At 58.6% G+C, this 17,008-nt stretch overlaps 1 protein-coding gene across 1 annotated transcript; it reads left to right on the top strand.

Moving 5' to 3' along the window:
• The first annotated feature begins 5,325 nt into the window (after positions 1 to 5,325).
• On the top strand, positions 5,326 to 17,008 carry P2RX1 (purinergic receptor P2X 1). Its single transcript, XM_004593983.2, has 12 exons — positions 5,326 to 5,548; positions 12,274 to 12,424; positions 12,645 to 12,716; positions 13,067 to 13,136; positions 13,309 to 13,405; positions 13,623 to 13,703; positions 13,852 to 13,993; positions 14,967 to 15,094; positions 15,515 to 15,605; positions 15,922 to 15,987; positions 16,300 to 16,401; positions 16,529 to 17,008. The coding sequence occupies exons 1-12, from the start codon at positions 5,403 to 5,405 to the stop codon at positions 16,592 to 16,594; spliced, it is 1,212 nt and encodes a 403-aa protein (XP_004594040.2). The 5' UTR covers positions 5,326 to 5,402; the 3' UTR covers positions 16,595 to 17,008.

Here is a 17,008-nt window from a genome sequence, read left to right as displayed (position 1 = left end):
TGGAGCTGAAGCTGGGAGGGGTTTGTGCCTTTGCCTGGGGCGAGCTTGGGCTGGCAGCTAGAACCTCAGGAGCTCCTCACCTCAGAGTCTCCCCAGCCCTGGACTGTTCTATAGATCCTGCCACTCTTCCTGTGGCTGCTCCCATGTCTGTTTAAAAAGATTGATTTATTGATTTGAAAGGGAGTTAGAGAGATGGAGAGAAAGATCGTTCATCCACTGGTTCACTCCCCAAGATGACCACACCATAGCCAGGACTGGACCAGAGTGGAGCCAAGAACCAGGAGCTTCTTTTGGGTCTCCCATGTAGGTGTAGAGGCACAAGGCTTGGGCCATCCTCCGCTACTTTCCCAGGCGCATTAGCAGGGAGCTACATCAGAAGTGGATCCGCCAGGACTCAACCAGCGCTTACATGGGATGCCATGCCACAGGTGGCGTCTTAACACACAATCCCAAAACAGTAGCCCCAACTCTTGTCTGTGTCCCCTTGCCCTGTGCCCCGACCTTGTTAACCCCAGGGTCCCATCCAGTCTCTGCTTGACTCAAATGTCCGTTCCCTCAGATATGCCTGCAGGGGCCTCAGTGAGGCTGTGCCAGATGAGCCCACTTAACTTGGTGGCCCTGCCTTCTGGCAATAGGGAATCTGGGAAGTGAATGGCCAGGCTCATCAGTTCCCTTTTCTGGAGGGAAGCCTCACCTGAACATCTGGTCTACCCCATCCTCCTAGGGAAGAGACCTATGCAGGGACTCCAAGCTCCAGAACCAACCATCAAACAGATGAGGTCCAGTACAAAGTTAAAACAGAAAACCCTCGTTAACGGCCATCAATTGTTAAACGGCAGTTCTGAGCTGGGTACAGAGCCTGGTGCTGTGGCCGGAGCACCTGTTCCTAAAGCCAGGCAGGACTACAGGGACCCTGGGGGCTCCCGGGTTTTCTGCCAAGGGAGTGCCGATTTGTCATGTGTCCCACCCTAGGAACTAGGGTCACCATTTCCACATGGTCTGCCTGTGAGGCCTTGCCACACTCCTCTGCCAGGACCCTCACCTAACCCTGTGGCACATGCCATACAAGTTAGGGTTCCATTTGACAGATAAGCCCAACATCTCCAGCATCTGACCATTTGGCTTACTTCATTGTATTGGAGAAGGCAGTGCGTGGAGCTGAGATGGGCCAAGGACTGGGGGAGCTTGCACTGGAGACAGCTGGCTACAGCCTTCCCAGCAGCCTTGTAGACTCCCCCTGGCCTGCTGGAGTCGAGCTCCATCCAGCCCACAGCGTGGAGCCGACAGGCCAGGACACGGCGACAGCCAAGGTAAACAGAAAGGTCCACCTCACAGCGCCTGGCCCAACAGGGAATTCTGGGGCAAGACCTGGCACACTTCTTGCAGCCTCCTGGAGTAGGGGTGAGGGCAACTGCCCAAATGCCCATGGGTCCCCCTTCCCTTGCGGAGACAAGGACCCACACTGTACTTAGCACGGTGAGGGACCTCACTGGGCTGCGTCCAGAGACGTGAGGGAGAAGAGCAGCAGGGAGGAGAGAGGAGGCACATGTGTGCCCGGACCTTTCCATGTGTACACAGCAGCTTCATTCATTCAAGCCATCAGCAGGTGCAGAACCATTCAGAGCAACGACCCCTCCAGCTCCAAGTCTGTGTGGTCTGTGTGATGCCCCCATGAGATGTAAGACGATCAAGCAGAGCCAAGAGGCAGGAGAAAAGACACACGTGTGTGTGCTGTACTTCCACTTCCATAGGATTCTAGAAAAGACAGAGCACAGTCCCTGAGGGTGTCCGAGCAGCTGAGAGACAGGGAAAAGTTGGTTGCAGAGTGGCAGGAGGGAACCTTCTAGAAGCTGGATAAGGGATAGGCATGGCTACATGCATTGGTTCAAGAGCACCCGCTGTGACACATCTGAGCACAGTTTGATTTAAAAGGAAAACATGGGGGGCCCATGTTGTGATTCATCTGGTTAATCTACTGTCTAAAAGACTGGCAACCCCCATCACAAGCACCAGCTGGGATTCCAGACTGCTCTGCCTCTGATCCAGCACCCTGCCCGTGCACGTGAAAAAGCGTCAGGGGATGCTCCGAGTGCTTGTGACCCCGTCTCCCACACAGGAGACGCAGACACGTGGGAGCTCCTGGTTCCTGGCTTTGGCCTGGCTCAGCCCTAGTCATTGCAGCATTTTGGGGGTAGACCCAGTGGATGCAAGCCCTCTCTCTTTGTCTCTTCATCTCTGTCACTCTGCCTTTCAAATAAATGTTCAACATAAATAAAAGGACAAAGTGAGAGGGATATGTGTGTGGCTGGGATGTCCGCATCCCATACTGGAGTGGCTGGATTCATGTTCCCATTCCATTTCCAACTTCCTGCTACTGTGCATTCTGGGTGCTGGGTTCCTGCCACCTACCTGGGAGACCTGGATTGAGTCCCTGGTGCCCAGATAGACAAAACCAGAACCCCACAAAGTAGGAGCCCAGAGGGTGGTGGGGGAAGGTTGGGGGAAGATGCAGCCACCTTCACATGTAGGTGCATCAGCAGTGTCACAGTGGGGACAGGGCAGAGCGGAACCCGCCATGTGAGTGCTGTGGCAGGGGTGGGGGTGACAGGCCCAGGTGTCTGAGGAGCAAGGGGGAAGAGGAGGGTGACAAGAAAGGCCCTAGTAGTCGGGCCATGAGGAGCAGCCCATCTGGGCCCCTGGCTACTTCCTCCAGCCCTCCCCGTAGAGGCCTGCCTTTTCCATCCTCACTTTGCTAGCCTCAGATAGGCTGACCTGGAGCCCTGTCCTGGCCCAGGTCTGGGAGGCTGTTGGCATTAGGTGAGGCCCAGGGGGTTGGGGTCTGGGCCGAGCAATGTTCCTTACATGGTTGGACCCTGGATGTGTCTGTGGGGAGGCAGCTCAGGAGACCTCCTGGAGCCTGTGTCCTTCCTCCTGAGGCCGGGACTGTGCCTGCGGCTGGGCACCGGCTCCTTCCATGCTCCTCAGAACCGCTAAATTTAGCCAAGCAGGGCAGGCCATGGTGGGGCCGAACACTTGGCAGCAAGGCCCCGTCTCCCTACAAGGCCCGGCCCAGTGCCCGAGCCAGCCACCCAGCCTTTGGGCTTATAAGGCAGGCCTGCCGGCTCTCAAGTGGTGGAGCCTTTACAGTGGGCTCCCAGCCAACCCATCAGACTTTGGGGAGCCTCCTGCCCAGCCCCCTCCCCTCCAAACAGACACAGAAGCTGTTTGTCATGTGACCTCAGATCTGGTATCCCCACGTCCAGAGCCCCTGCTGGCTTCCTTATAAGAAAGATGGAAATTCTAGTAGGTGCCCCATGGGGCTACCTCTGACCTCTGGCCTGCTTCCCCTTGGACAAACATGGGTATCCGAATCTGAGGTTACTGGGGTGAAGGCCAAGGGTGGGAGAACCCAGAGCCAGCAAAGAACAACTTGGGTGCCAGCCGCTGCTGCTCTTGCCCTTGCAGGATCACTAGCCAGGAAAGGTGTGGGGTCTCTGAGCACCTCTCTGGATGTGACACTGTCTGAACGTGCGTGAGGTGGCCACAGCGCAGGCGCCTGGGCTGTGGCAGCACATGTGCACGCCTAGCAAGTCTGTGTGCTGTTCAGCAAAGCTGGGTCCTCAGGTCAGGAAAGAGGGGGCAGTGGACACAGTCAGGCCTCCAAGCCTCCCTTCTTTAGTGCTGTGCCTTGCATGTGGCCAGGAGAAGGGGTGGGGGTGCTGAGGGACACAGGCGTGGCCAGGCGCCTGTCTCCTTCCTCATCACAGACAGCTCCTGTTCTGGGGCCTCCTGTTCCCAGCTGGGACAGGAACTGCTCCCAACACATGCTTCTAGCTGCCCAGGAAGGAGATGCAGGGCAACTGAGACGATAGATACTGCTACAGGATTACAGGGGGCTGCTAGGGGGGTGGGGGGAGAAGTGAGGCAGCTCCCTGGGGCGGAAGGGTCAGGCCCGGGACATCGGGAGGGCTGGGCATGTGCCCGCTGCCCAGGAAGTAGCTCCACTCACACAGGCTGGGATTCCCAGCCAGGGCCTGGCTTCCTGCCTAGAGCTGTTTCCCAGAGCATGGGCTGCCTGCCACGGAGAAGATCCCCTATCGGCCTCGTGGGGTGGGTGGGAGCGGGTTAGGGGCAGGAAAAGGACACGGGGAGACTGCTGCTTCCAATCCACACCCCAGCTGAGCCTGGGCAACTTGCATCTGTCTCAGCTTTGGGTCCCCTCAGCTGGGCGTGCAGAGGTCCCCTCAGCCCCAGTGCTCATGGCATGGCATGTTCAGGACCTGGGTTAAGGTTGAAGAGAGCCAGACTCCACTGAGGGACTGTACCCCAAACTCCACAGGGGGACCTCGAGTTCTGTGCCCTCAGTGTTGTGAGGACTGCCCCACCCCCACATTCTGTCCTTAATCTCTAGGTACACAGGCTCAGAAAGACACCGCAATCCCTCCAAAGCCCCAATTCCCAAGGCCAGAGCAAGGAAGTGGGGTGTCCGGCTTCTCACCTGGATCTGGGGAAACTTCATCCTCCCACCCTGACAGCCTCATGTGACAAACGTGACCACTGTGCTGCCTAGGCACTTCCTGTCCCCTTCTCCCATTTGGTGGCCAGGAGGTGTGCCTGGGCAGCAATGGAAGGAGGGAGGGAGAGGCCGGGGTACAGCAGGGAGCCCAGCACACAGGTGGATGGAGCATGGTGAGGCCCAGCCCCCCAGGGCTGTCTGCAGGCCTAGGGCTGGAGCTCTTGCCATGGCTCAGCTCAGCCAGGAGTGTCAGGCAACAGGACCCGAGCAGCAAGCAGCACTTCCTCTTTTGGGCTGCAGCACTAAGGGACCCAAGCGCTCACCTGAGAATGAGGGGAGGCTGGTGGAGGTTGGGGGGGGAGGGTGAGGATGGGGTGGGCCCCCCGCTAGGGGGCAGCTGTAGGCTGAGGCTGTCCCACCATCATCCAGGCCCTGGCTGGAGCTCCTACTCAGTTCTGCCAGGATCACAGGGAGGACTGGGGGATGCCTGCCGTTTTTATCTCTGCCTCTGTGACCAGTGGTCAGTGGTTTCCTGCCAGCAGCTCCTGTTTCCGGAGGCCCAGCACAGCCCAGGCGGAGCCAGGAGGGGCAGTGGGGCTGGGCCTGGGTGGCCCCATCAGCCCCGCCCCCAGCTATCTTTGGGAATTTATTTGTCCACAGCCACAGCTTGTCCGCAGTCCACTGCTTGCCGGGGACTGAGAGACGCTCTGACCCTTCTCACCACCACCACCAAGGAGTCTGTGTCCAGACCCAGGTGCTACCAGTCAACCCGACTCCTGACCTCTGGCACCACCCACTTTCCCGCAGAAGCCGTCTGCGGCATCAGTGTGGTTGAGAGGGGGAGACTGGACAGGGGTGCTGGATTCTGAGCCCTGCCTGGCCCGCCATGGCACGGCGGCTCCAGCTTGTCCAAGAAGAGCTGGCCGCCTTCTTCTTCGAGTATGACACACCTCGCATGGTGCTGGTGCGCAACAAGAAAGTGGGCGTCATCTTTCGCCTCATCCAACTCCTGGTCCTGGCCTATGTCGTGGGGTGAGTCAGAGGCACGTGGATAGTTGCTCCCACCAGGGGACATTGAGGTGGGATGGGGAGGTCACCAGGTGCCCAGGCTGCAGATCCTGGGTCTGACTTGCTGATGGGCAGCACTGGGCAACGATGGGGCCGGGGCTCTTCACCTCTATGCCAGTGCCCAGCCTGCCTAGCCCTCACAGGCAGTGGGTGTGCCCCACTTCACCAGCCCACCAATGCCCACAGGAGATCCACCCTGGGTTATTGGAGAAAGGCTGGGTGGACGCACACCTGACAGGTCACCTCCAGCCCAGAGCTATGATTCCTCCCTGGGCATCGCTGGACCACTGTGCCAGAGCTCAGGACCAGAGACAGGAGGGGCTCCCCCTGCTGGCTGGCTGGCCAGACGGGACACCCCACCCAGGTCAAGCTCCTGAAACCAACCATGCCAGGCTGCATGCCTGGCGAGGTTTGCACTGGCCTGTGTGTATCTCCCAGCGGGCTTTGGGTGTGCACACCTTCCCTTGTGGATCTGCCATGCCTCGGTGCACATACCTGTGCCCAGGCTGAGGCAGCTCACTGACTGTCTGTGTCCCCTCACAGCAGCTCTGTAAGGAACTCCCAACGGAAAGTGGACTTTGCTGTGTATTTCTAGAACTCTCTGCTCCCCATTTTGGCCATGGGTACAACCCACACCGCTGAATGGAGCCCAGGGCCTGCCGATGGGGGTCCTGGACAGTGGCCCTGTGACCCTGGGAGCTCCTGGCATCCAACCTAGGGTGCAGCTGGAGCCAGGGCTCTGCTGTCACTTGTGAGACCCAGTGAGGCATGAAGGGCCTTGTTAGACCTGAGGACCCTGGCTTGAGGCCTCCGTTACCACCTCTCCCTTCCTGCCATCGCAAGGGGAAGAGGACATTCCAGACCTAGGGCAGGCCAACAGGACTCTCTCCTGGTCTCCTAGGGAAGAAAGGCACCCCCAGGGCCCAGCTGGCCTCAGGGGATAGGAGGACGTTGTCCCCTCCCCAGCCCTTATTTCTGCCTTCAGAGCAATGACATAGAGCAGGGATCCGGGTTGGTCACAGGTTGACCCTGGCGACAGCTCCCACCGCACGTGGCCCTCCAGTCTTGAGCACACCTCCAGCGGCGGAGGACCTAGCGACCTTCCACCCTCCCTCGGCCCTGCCAGCATCCACACTGAAGGGGTCTGCTCCACGTGACTGGGGGCTCAGAGATAGCATGATTTTGTGGGAAAGGGGCTAGCCAGGGAGTGAACCTGAATTACACCGCTGCAAAGTCGGCCGGGACATCCTGGAAAGGAGGCGTCCTCGGTCGGGAGCTCTATCCGCTTAGGGCCCAAGGCAGAAGCTTGCAGCAGGCAGAGGTTCTCGGCAGCACCCAGGCCGGGCTTCCCCCTGCAGGCGTGGGTTGCCGGCCGCTCCTGTTGTCTCTGTCGCCCTCGTCTGGCTACTGCTGGGAACTGCGCTGTCCCCTCTGCAGTTTGGCTGGGCAGCTCAGGGCATGGGAAGCCAGCAGGGCACCCGAAGCTCCCGCCCCTGAGTCTTCTGTGTCTGGAGCTATGCAGCAGTGGGCTGTCACCCACTTAAGGCCGAGCAGGCCCATGCTGCCAGCCTGCTGTAACATGCCATGGGGGAGTGGAAAGGAAGGAGCTCTGGTTGGGGAAGGTGGAAGATGGCTTGGCTGCAGCATGCAGGAGGACCACCGAGGGGATTCATGAATGATCCTTAGGGATGGTAGGGTTGGGAGGGCTTCCTGGAGGAGACACACAGGGGTGAAAGTGGCCAGGAGCAAGGGCATGGGGATGTAAGCTGAGACTCCCTGGGTCTTCCTTTTCCCCAACTTGTCTCTGGTGCCCCATGCGATTTATCTATTTACAAAAATGTATTTAGTTTTATTGGAAAGGCAAATCTACAGAGAGGAGGAGAAACAGAGGAAAGATCTTCCATCTGCTGGTTCACCCCCCAAGTGGCCACAATGGCTGAAGCTGAGCCGATCTGAAGCCAGGAGCCAGAAGCTTCCTCCAGGTCTCCCATGTGGGTGCAGGGTCCCAAGGCCTTGGGTTTTCCTCTACTGCCTTCCCAGGCCACAATCAGTGGGCTGGTTGAAAAGTGGAGCAGCTGGGACATAAACTGGTGCCCATATGGGATTCTGGCACTAGAAGGGAGATGATTAACCCGTCAAGCCGTAGCGCTGGATCCTATTTATTTTTGTGTATTTGAGGGGCAGAGAGATGGAACTCCCATTACTGGTTGTCCCTTCCCATCCCCTGAATGACCACAATGGCTAGGGTTGGGGCTGGGCCAGGCCAGAGTCGAGAACTGGGCAGTCAAGCCAGGTGGGGACAGGGACTCCGCATCCCCTTGGAGTGTATACAGCAGGACTGCAATCAGAGGTGGAGCCGAGGCTGACGCCTAGGGCAGTCTTCTGAGATGTGATGCAGGCTGCCCCATTGGTGTCACTTGCCCCAGCCCTGTAGACTTGTGAGTTCTGAGATCCCCTAGTGGGCATCGGCCAGGGGAGACCAAAATCACCACTACGATGAAGCATTCAGGGACCGTGTGGGCAGAACCAAGTGCAGCTCCAGCTCGGCAGAGGGATGGCGGAGCGGAGCCAAGGAGGAATGAACAAAAGAACATTTGGTCCCTGAGCCAGGAGCCAAGTGCATTAAGAGGAAGGCTGGGAGGCTTTGATTAGCTTGTGGAACTGAAAGCCTGCCTGGGTTCTGCTTGACGGGTACACAGGGCCCCTGCCTCCGAGCGCCAACCCTCCCAGGTCTGGGATCTGGTCTTATCTCTCCATGAGGACCATGGCACCTGCCCATGCAGTCAGCTCCTGCCTGTGTCCTGTGGTGACGTCGTGTGCCCACCAGCTACCTGCCCTCCCAGCCTGAGCTCTGCCTCTAACAGCCAGCCATCCCCTTGGGCTCTTAGCTGAAAGCCAGGGGCAGACGGAAAAGGACAGAGGGCCCAAGCGCACTAGGATGATGGGGAGGGCTCTGTGGGGATGATGTTCAGAGTACACCCTAGAGGGGGTTGGGGAGGGCAGAGGAGGGACAGTGCCACACTCCATGGCCAGAGTGCAGGTGCTATGGGAAACAGACCATTCACCCTTTATAACAATGCAAGGTTTGGGGGCACCAAAATGAACTTGTAATTCTACTTTCCACAAACTTTTTTTTAAAGATTTATTTATTTTATTACAAAGTCAGATATACTGAGAGGAGGAGAGACAGAGAGAAAGCTCTTTCGTCCAATGTTTCACTCCCCAAGTGAGCCGCAATGGCCGGTGCTGTGCCGATCCGAAGCCGGACACCAGGAACGTCTTCCAGGTCTCCCACACGCGGTTGCAGGCTCCCAAAGCTTTGGACTGTCCTGGACTGCTTTCCCAGGCCACAGGCAGGGAGCTGGATGGGAAGTGGAGTTGCCGGGATTAGAACCGGCGCCCATATGGGATCCCAGGGCGTTCAAGGTGAGGACTTTTAGCCGCTAGGCCACGCCACCGGGCCCTCCACAAACTTTTTAAAGTTATCTTTGTATGTACTGGGTCAAAATGAAAGTCCTCACTTAACTTTAGATTTTCATTTATTTCGGGGGCCGGTGTGGTAGTATATAACAGGTTAATTCTCCACCAGCAAGCACTGGCATCCCATATGAACACGAGTTTGTGTCCTGATTGGTCCGCTTTCCAGTCCTGGACTTGCTCTCTGCCTATGGCCTGGGAAAGCAGCAGAGGATGGCACAAGTCCTTGGGATCCTGCACCCATGTGGGAGACCTGGAGGAGGCTCCTGGCTCCCGGCTGCAGACAGTCCCAGCTTTGGCTTTTGTGGCTATCTGGGGAGTGAATCATCAGATGCCCATGTGCCTGCAAAAGCCAGGACTGGGTCAGGCCAAAGTCCGGAAACCAATCCAGGTCTCCCCATGGATAGCAGGGACTCACCCATTTAAGCCACGTCTGCTTCCTCCCCAGGTGCCTGTTAGCAGGAAGCTGGAGCTGGCCCTCAGGCTGTGGCTCTGATGTGGGGTTCTAGACCTCCCAAGCGGTGGCCTACGCTATGCCTGTTGCCCTCCCCCCCCCTTTTTTTTAACTGTTTGGGAAGCTGCAGGACCATTTCCCAGGTGGCTCCTGGAGTCCGTGGTGCCTGTGAGATGCAGGGGCCTGGGAGAGAGGAGTCTCCAGGCAGCTGATGACGTGGGTGCTTCTCTGAGTTCCTGGATCAGGGGTTTCTGTTTGGTTTGTTCATTTCATATTTTTAGCTTCCAGAGCAGGGCTTGGCACACACTGGGGGCTTGGTAGGTAAATATTTGCTAAATGACTAAACGACTGTGTGGGACTGGCGCTTGGAGCAGGTGTAGAGCTGGAGGCAGACATCTAGGGAACTTGGCGTTTGTGGCAGCTAGCGTGGGACTCTGTGGGGGCAGGGAGGGGTGGGGCGGGGCCAGCAGGGGTGGGAGGCAGTACTGAAATGGGAAGAGGAGGTGCAGTGGAGTCCATGAAAGCCAGAGGTGGTAGTTATTATGTGCCACGCACTGTGTGGAAGAGAAGTCAGTCATAGCACCTCCCTGTTGGCTTTGTCTCCAAGGGGCCCAGCCTAGAGCTAAGAACATGGCAGGGCCTTGATCAGGGTGTGTGCTGAGCCAGCAGCTGCCTCAGACAGGCTTCAAGACCAGCCTGAAATCACACGGCTGGTGAGCGACCAGACTGGTACCTGGACCTCCGTCCAAGTGAAGGGGTCGTTGGAAGAGGAAAGACTGGAGTGGGAGGGCAGGTATACCCAGGCCCCATGGTCTGACCACAGATCTCTTGGTCGCTTCCCCCGGGTGGCGGCAAGGCCAGCTCAAGCCTGGCTTTGCAGGGGCTAGCCTGGCCCCACAGCTGTTTACTTAGGATCAGAACCAAGGTCACTAACGCCACACTGGACTTTTGGCTTGGATGCACAGAGGCAGACCCAGCTGGGGATGGTGTGTGGCCCCCATTGCTGCGCCGGGCCTCTGTGTCTCCAGCCCCCAGCCCTCGTCCCTGGGGCCACTGAATGTGGGGCAAGTGCCTCAGCCTCTTGGGAGGACCTCTTCCTGGGGCCTCAGTCTCTCCATCTAGGTTTTGGGGTGCCATAACGGGGCTGAGGGTGCCAGCAGGGAGTACGGCGGGGCTTGGAGTGTGCAGCAGTTGCTGCACCCCACCACCAATACTCCCGAAAGTCTGGGCATCCAGCCCGAGGCCATGCTGGAGGAAGGGAGTCAGGGGAAGTGGTTGGGTGACATCTCCACACTCCTATCTGGGCTGCAGGTAGCAGAGGTGGGCAGCCTGGGGCTTCTTTCCTGCCTCAGCTATGGCCATGTGCGACCTGCAGGCGGCAGCAGTGACCATGCTTGGGCTTGTGAAGGAGGCTGGACCTCAGGCCAGACAGGGGAGGGGCTCGGAGGGAGAGGAGTGGACTGGAGGGGAGGGCATAGAAGGGGTGTCTGTGCTGCCTTCCTGGGGGCTCCTGCACAACGCACACAGACATGCACCTATACATACATGAATGCACACGCGCTCACACACACGCACATGCACATACTTACCTGAACCTCCGTGAAGGACAGGTCCACATGTGCACAGGTGCCTTATCCAGGTTTCTCTCAGGTGTGAGCAGCGGAAACGAAACCCAGAGCAGGGCTGGGGGCTGGTGTCACGTGGCCATGGACTGGGTGGCTGCTTGCAGTGACAGCACCCTATATGGAAGTGATGGGTCCACTTGCGGCCCCTCCACTTTCCATGCAGTTTCCCCGCTCATGTGCCTGGGAAGGGAGCAGAACGCAGCCCAGGTGCTTGGACTCCCACATGGGAACCCTGGATAGAGGATCAGAATAGCTTCTGCCTGGCTCAGCCCTGCCTGTTGAGGGAGGAAACCAGTGGCTGGAAGATATTGCTCCTCCTCTTCCCTCCCTACGCCTTGCTCTGCCTTTCAAACAAAGAAATACCTCATTAAAATAACAAAAGAAAGGGAGCTTATGGGTTATGTAACTGCAGAGCCCAGAAATGGATGCCTGACATCTTCAGGCATGGCTGGATCCAGGTGCCCAAATCTAACTAGGACAGCATTCTCCTCCTCCTCTAGGTAGCTTCTCTTTCAGCTTACCCTGTCTGTGAGTCCGGGTCTGCTCAGCCACCCAACAGAGAGAATGGCTCTTTTGCAGTCATCCCCCATTGGGGCCATGTGCTACCGGCTGGTTAGAGTCATCCCTGTTACCAGGGGGTGGGGACAATGATTGGCAGAGTGTGGTCCTGGGAGAGAGGTTGCTTCTCCCACCCCCAAGCTCCCACACCGGAAGTGCTATGCTGGGAAGCCAAGTGCTACAGGAGCCTCCAGCCAGAGCAGTGCCCCCTACACATGGGGCCTCCACTGATGGCTCCATGCCCTGCAGCACCTGGCTCTCCCCTCTGCCTCCCTCCTTGCACAGCCAAGATGATGATGATCATAATTCCCATTGCCGCAGCCCTCACACTGATAGCAGCTAACGCTTGGGTATAACTGTTCGTCCATTTCTCAGATGAGGGCACTGAGGCACATGAGGTCAGCTGGGGATGGTGGCAGGGGCCCAGGGCTTAGAGTTCCTGCTGCAGAAGCGACCCTGCACTGTGCCTGCAAAGGAAGGACCACAGGGGAAGGCACAAGACAGGTCCAGCCAGTGCCAGGGAGGACACCACCCACTGACCCTGGCTCTGGCCCCTGTGCTGCCACCCCCCGCAGGTGGGTGTTCGTCTACGAGAAGGGCTACCAAACCTCATCAAGTGGCCTCATCAGCAGCGTGTCTGTGAAGCTCAAGGGCCTGGCCGTGACTCCATTCCTAGATTCCAGTGCTCAGGTCTGGGATGTGGCTGACTACGTCTTCCCAGCACAGGTAAGCTGCACACTTTCCCACCCTGGACCCTGTCCGGCCTCTGGAGTGGCATGGCCAGCCGAGCCTTGGTTTCCCTAACTGCATAAGAGGCAGAAGCAGCCGGGTATCATCAGCCCACTTGAACCCCGTGGAGGGCGGGGCTTCCAGGTGTCCCACCAGCTGGAAGAGCCCATGGGTGCAAGGCCGTCCTCCCACCCTTCCCCCTATACCTCCCTTCCAGGGGGACAGCTCCTTTGTGGTCATGACCAATTTCATCGTCACACTGAGGCAGACTCAGCGGCACTGTGCAGAGGTGAGGGCTCAGGGAGTGGACACAGAAAAGGACACACTGGGACACTAGAGGGAAACTTCCGGCTGAGGTTCCCACAAAGTGACTGACAGTCCCTGGCAGGGCTGAGCCTTCCCCCAGCGTGTGTCCAGTGAGACGCTGACCCTTGGTGACTCCCAGCGCATTGCTGATGTTGGCAAAGGGCACCCCAGCATGGCCCCAAAGGGTCCTGGGCAGTGTGGGAGGCGACTAGGAAAGCCGAAGGCTAAGACTGTGGCCCACACCCACGGTAGCACCCTTGGGGGGGGGTGGGAGGGGATCTTCTCTCAGAACCCCACCCAAGAGCTGAGGCCAGCAGCTCTCCCCTTCCCCAGCACCCGGAAGGGGGTACCTGCAAAGATGACAGTGGCTGCACCCCTGGGAAGGCAGAGAGGAATGCTCAAGGTAAGGTTGGCCTTCCTGCCCCGGGCCACACCACTGCCTCTTCGGGCTGCAGGCCAGGGTCCTCCCAGACCCTCTGGGCCTTATTCCTCCTGCCGGGTTCTGGGCTGGGGTCTCCAGGCCTGCACTGCACCCCCAGCTTGGGGCAGATACCCAGGCTTCCTCCCTTGTCCAGGCATCCGCTCAGGCAGGTGTGTGGCCTTCAACGACAGCGTGCAGACCTGTGAGATCTTTGGCTGGTGTCCCGTGGAGGTGGACGACCACATCCCCCGGTAACTGCTGCCTGCCTGTCCCCCTGCCCCCGGGAGTGGGGAGGCAGCGTCCCTAGCCCAGACTGAGAGACATCAGCATCTGGGAGGGATTTGTCTCCCTGACTTTGAACCTGACCCCTGTCCGTGTGGTTCTGGCCCAAAGCCCCCCCTGGGCCCCCACTCTGGGGCCTGCAGGGAGTCTCCTGGGGCCAGACTGACTCACTGTGGTCTCCTCCAGCCCCGCCCTTCTCCAAGAGGCCGAGAACTTCACTCTGTTCATCAAGAACAGCATCAGCTTTCCACGCTTCAAGGTCAACAGGTGCATGGAAAGGCGGGCAGGAAGTGGGCAGCGCCCTGCGTTGTACTGTGGTGGCAGAATGCCCAGGCTGGCAGGGTGGCAGCCTGGGGCCCCCGTGGGGGACCCCCAGAACCTCCGGGGCCGGCACACTCACTGCTGCCCCCTGCAGGCGTAACCTGGTGGAGGAGGTGAACAAGAGCTACATAAAGACCTGCCTGTACCACAAGACTGCGCACCCTCTGTGCCCTGTGTTCAATCTCGGTTACGTGGTGCGAGAGTCGGGCCTGAATTTCAGCAGCCTGGCAGAGGAGGTAGGGGAGCAGTGCCAAGCAGGTGGGCGGGGCCGGGCCAGGATCACACAAAAGCTGGGCAGGCCCCCTGGCTGGGCTCAGGGTACTTACAGCCTCTCCACCTCCATTACACCATCACAAAGGGACAGGCCCTTGTCCTCAGTGAGGCCTGGCACCTTGAAGGGGCCCAGAATGAGCAGATGTGACTTTGTCATGAAGTTCATGACCTTGTCACTCACAGTCCCGTCCCTGACAAGATAATTAAGGCAAAAGCAGCGTGGATTCTGTAGCCTGTGGGCCCCAGGAGCCCCGTGCCTGAGAGCCGTGCTGTCGCCTGGGTCTTGAAAGAAGCCATGCCCACTGGGCTCAGATTTTGGACCCGCTCCCAGCCTATCTTCCTTTGGCATGTCTAAGCTTTCGCATCTGCTAAGTGGGGACAGTCATGGAGCGAGCCCTGCGGAGTGGTCTCGATCATGTGATTGCAAGCCCGTGACAGCACTTCAGTACCGCCTGGCATGTGTGTCTGTTCCCCATGTGTCCCTTACAGGCATTGACCCAGAAAGGCAATGTCACCTCTGTCAACAGCAGAGACCAGAACCCCCTTTCTTTTAGGGCTGGAGAGAAGGTATGCTCGGTTGGGCAGGCTGGCTGATCTTGGCTGACGCAGCAGCTGGAGCAGGGCAGAAGCAATCCAATCAGTTAACAGTGGGCGCAGCCATCTTGGCTAGCCCCTGAGAGGGCATGCTCTGTGGCAGCAGCTAGGACCTGCAAGCTGCAGTGACTGGGGCTGCACCAGGGCAAAGCCAGGAGCCCAAGAGCCTGGCCCTGCTTCCACTGCCCACCCCCAGGTACATTAGCAGGGAGCTGGATCACAAGTGGAGCAGCCACTCCAATACGGAATGCTAATATCCCAAACAGCAGTGTAACTTGCTATACCACAGTGCCAACTCCTGGAATTCCAAAATCTTGCATGTGTACCGTACACCCCTGGCAGGGTGGAGTGGTTGGCATCACCATCGACTGGGACTGTGACCTGGACTGGCACGTGCGACACTGCAAACCTGTCTATGAGTTCCATGGACTGTATGAGGAGAAAAGTCTGTCCTCTGGCTTCAACTTCAGGTACCTGCCAGCCCCCACCACCCCCATCTAGCACATTACCCCTTCCTTGGAGCCTGTGGGCTTTTCTACTCCCAGAATCCCTTGGTGCTGAGCAAGAGTCCCTTGAAGTGAGCAGGCAACCCTGCAAGGTCCTGGTTCTACTGAGGCAGCCAAACAGGAAGACAGCAGGAGCAAGACCCTAAAGGCCGAGGCCCCCTACTCAGGGGTCTCAGTCCCCTCGAGGCTCCCCTGGCTGTGGAAGAGCGGGGTCCAGTGTTCCTGGGGGTGGGGCTCTGCTGGGAAGAGTGGGGGTCCAGTGTTCTTGGGGTGGGGGTGCTCTGCTGGGAACTCCATGGGCTCCAGCATCCCAGAGGCTGACAAGTCCAGGCCCTGGACGGTTCTCAGCCTCCTCCTCCAACCCCACCCCACCCCTTGCCCAAGGTTCGCCAGGCACTTCATGGAGAACGGAACCAACCACCGCCACCTCTTCAAAGTGTTTGGGATTCGCTTTGACATCCTGGTGAATGGCAAGGTGAGTGCCAGAGGGCAGGATGAGTGGATGGCAGCTGAGACACATCCTTGCTGTGGGCGACAGGACGCTGGATGGACGGGTCCATTTTGCTGTTCTAAGGACAGATGGAGTGCGGTAATGTTGAGGTGCCCACACTGTCCCAGAGCTGTCCCAGACCATCCAAAATCAGACCCCAGGGCCCCATGGATCAGCAGCTGGTGGCCTATGCAGAGCCCTGGGCAAACAGTTCATAGTGCCTGCTGTCCCAGGCCTGTCCCTTGCCCAGCCGGGCGCCTTCTGACTATTAATTCTTTGATTTTGGGGGTACTGTCGTCAGGCCGGCAAGTTTGATATCATCCCTACTATGACCACCATCGGCTCCGGCATTGGCATCTTCGGGGTGGTAAGTGCCAGAGCTGCCAGGTCATGGTGCTGGGGTTGCTCCCCTTCCTCTTCTACATCAAAGTCGCAGCCCCAAGTTCCTTGTCCCAAAATTTGAACATCACAGGCCACCGTTAGGGAGCCAGCAGCTGCCAGGCCCACTGCAGAAGCCCACAGCCAAGGAAAGACGGGGATGTCCTGGTCCCCTCAAACCCATTCCAGGAAGCCGAGGTCTCCACTGGGGGCGGGACACAACCATGCGGTCTGCAGGGACCAAGTGGCACAGAGAGACCCCAGACACACATGCGCTGTTGCCGCCTCTTCCTGTTTTCAGGCCACCGTTCTCTGTGACTTGCTTCTGCTCCACATCCTGCCCAAGAGGCACTACTACAAGCAAAAGAAGTTCAAGTATGCAGAGGACATGGGGCCAGAGGCGGTAAGAGATCACACAGTGCCCTTCAGGTCCATGGAATGGGGCGAGGAGGGTGGGTTGGGGACATAGGGAAGGGAACGGGCCAGCAGCTTGCCCAGGGCTGACTTACCCCTTATCCACGCACACACAGGGGGCGGGGGACCCTGCAGCCACCGGCTCCACCTTGGTCCTGCAGGAGAACATGAAGACGTCCTGACCCCCTCAGCACCACCGCCTCCTCCCAACAGACACGGCACCAGACCTGGGGCTGTAGCCCTGGTGGGTTGCAGCCAGGATGCAGGACTCTGCCCAGGGTCTCCTGCCCTCTCAGCCTGGTGGGCACCTCAGGGTGGAGACCCTAGGAGAACCCCTATGCCATGTGGAGTTCTGGCGCCAACCCCACATGCATGAAGGGAGTCCTTCTCCACATGGTCTCTGCCATTCTTGGCATCCAGAAGGCTGGAGGCTGGGCAGTGCCCTCTCACCTACCTGTGCCCTGGCTCTGTGCTTCCCCTGCAGGGCCTTTGTTGTCCACTCCGTCTCTGCCTCTGTGACCTCCAATATGGAAGCCACCAGCCAGCCATGTGTGACTTGTTTAAATTAAAAACAGAATAAAATAGGAACACGGTTG

This window comes from Ochotona princeps, chromosome 17, assembly GCF_030435755.1.
Source record: "Ochotona princeps isolate mOchPri1 chromosome 17, mOchPri1.hap1, whole genome shotgun sequence".
Classification (NCBI taxonomy): domain Eukaryota; kingdom Metazoa; phylum Chordata; class Mammalia; order Lagomorpha; family Ochotonidae; genus Ochotona; species Ochotona princeps.
Note: the sequence above shows the minus strand (reverse complement) of the source record. Positions and strands in the feature narration are given on the sequence as shown.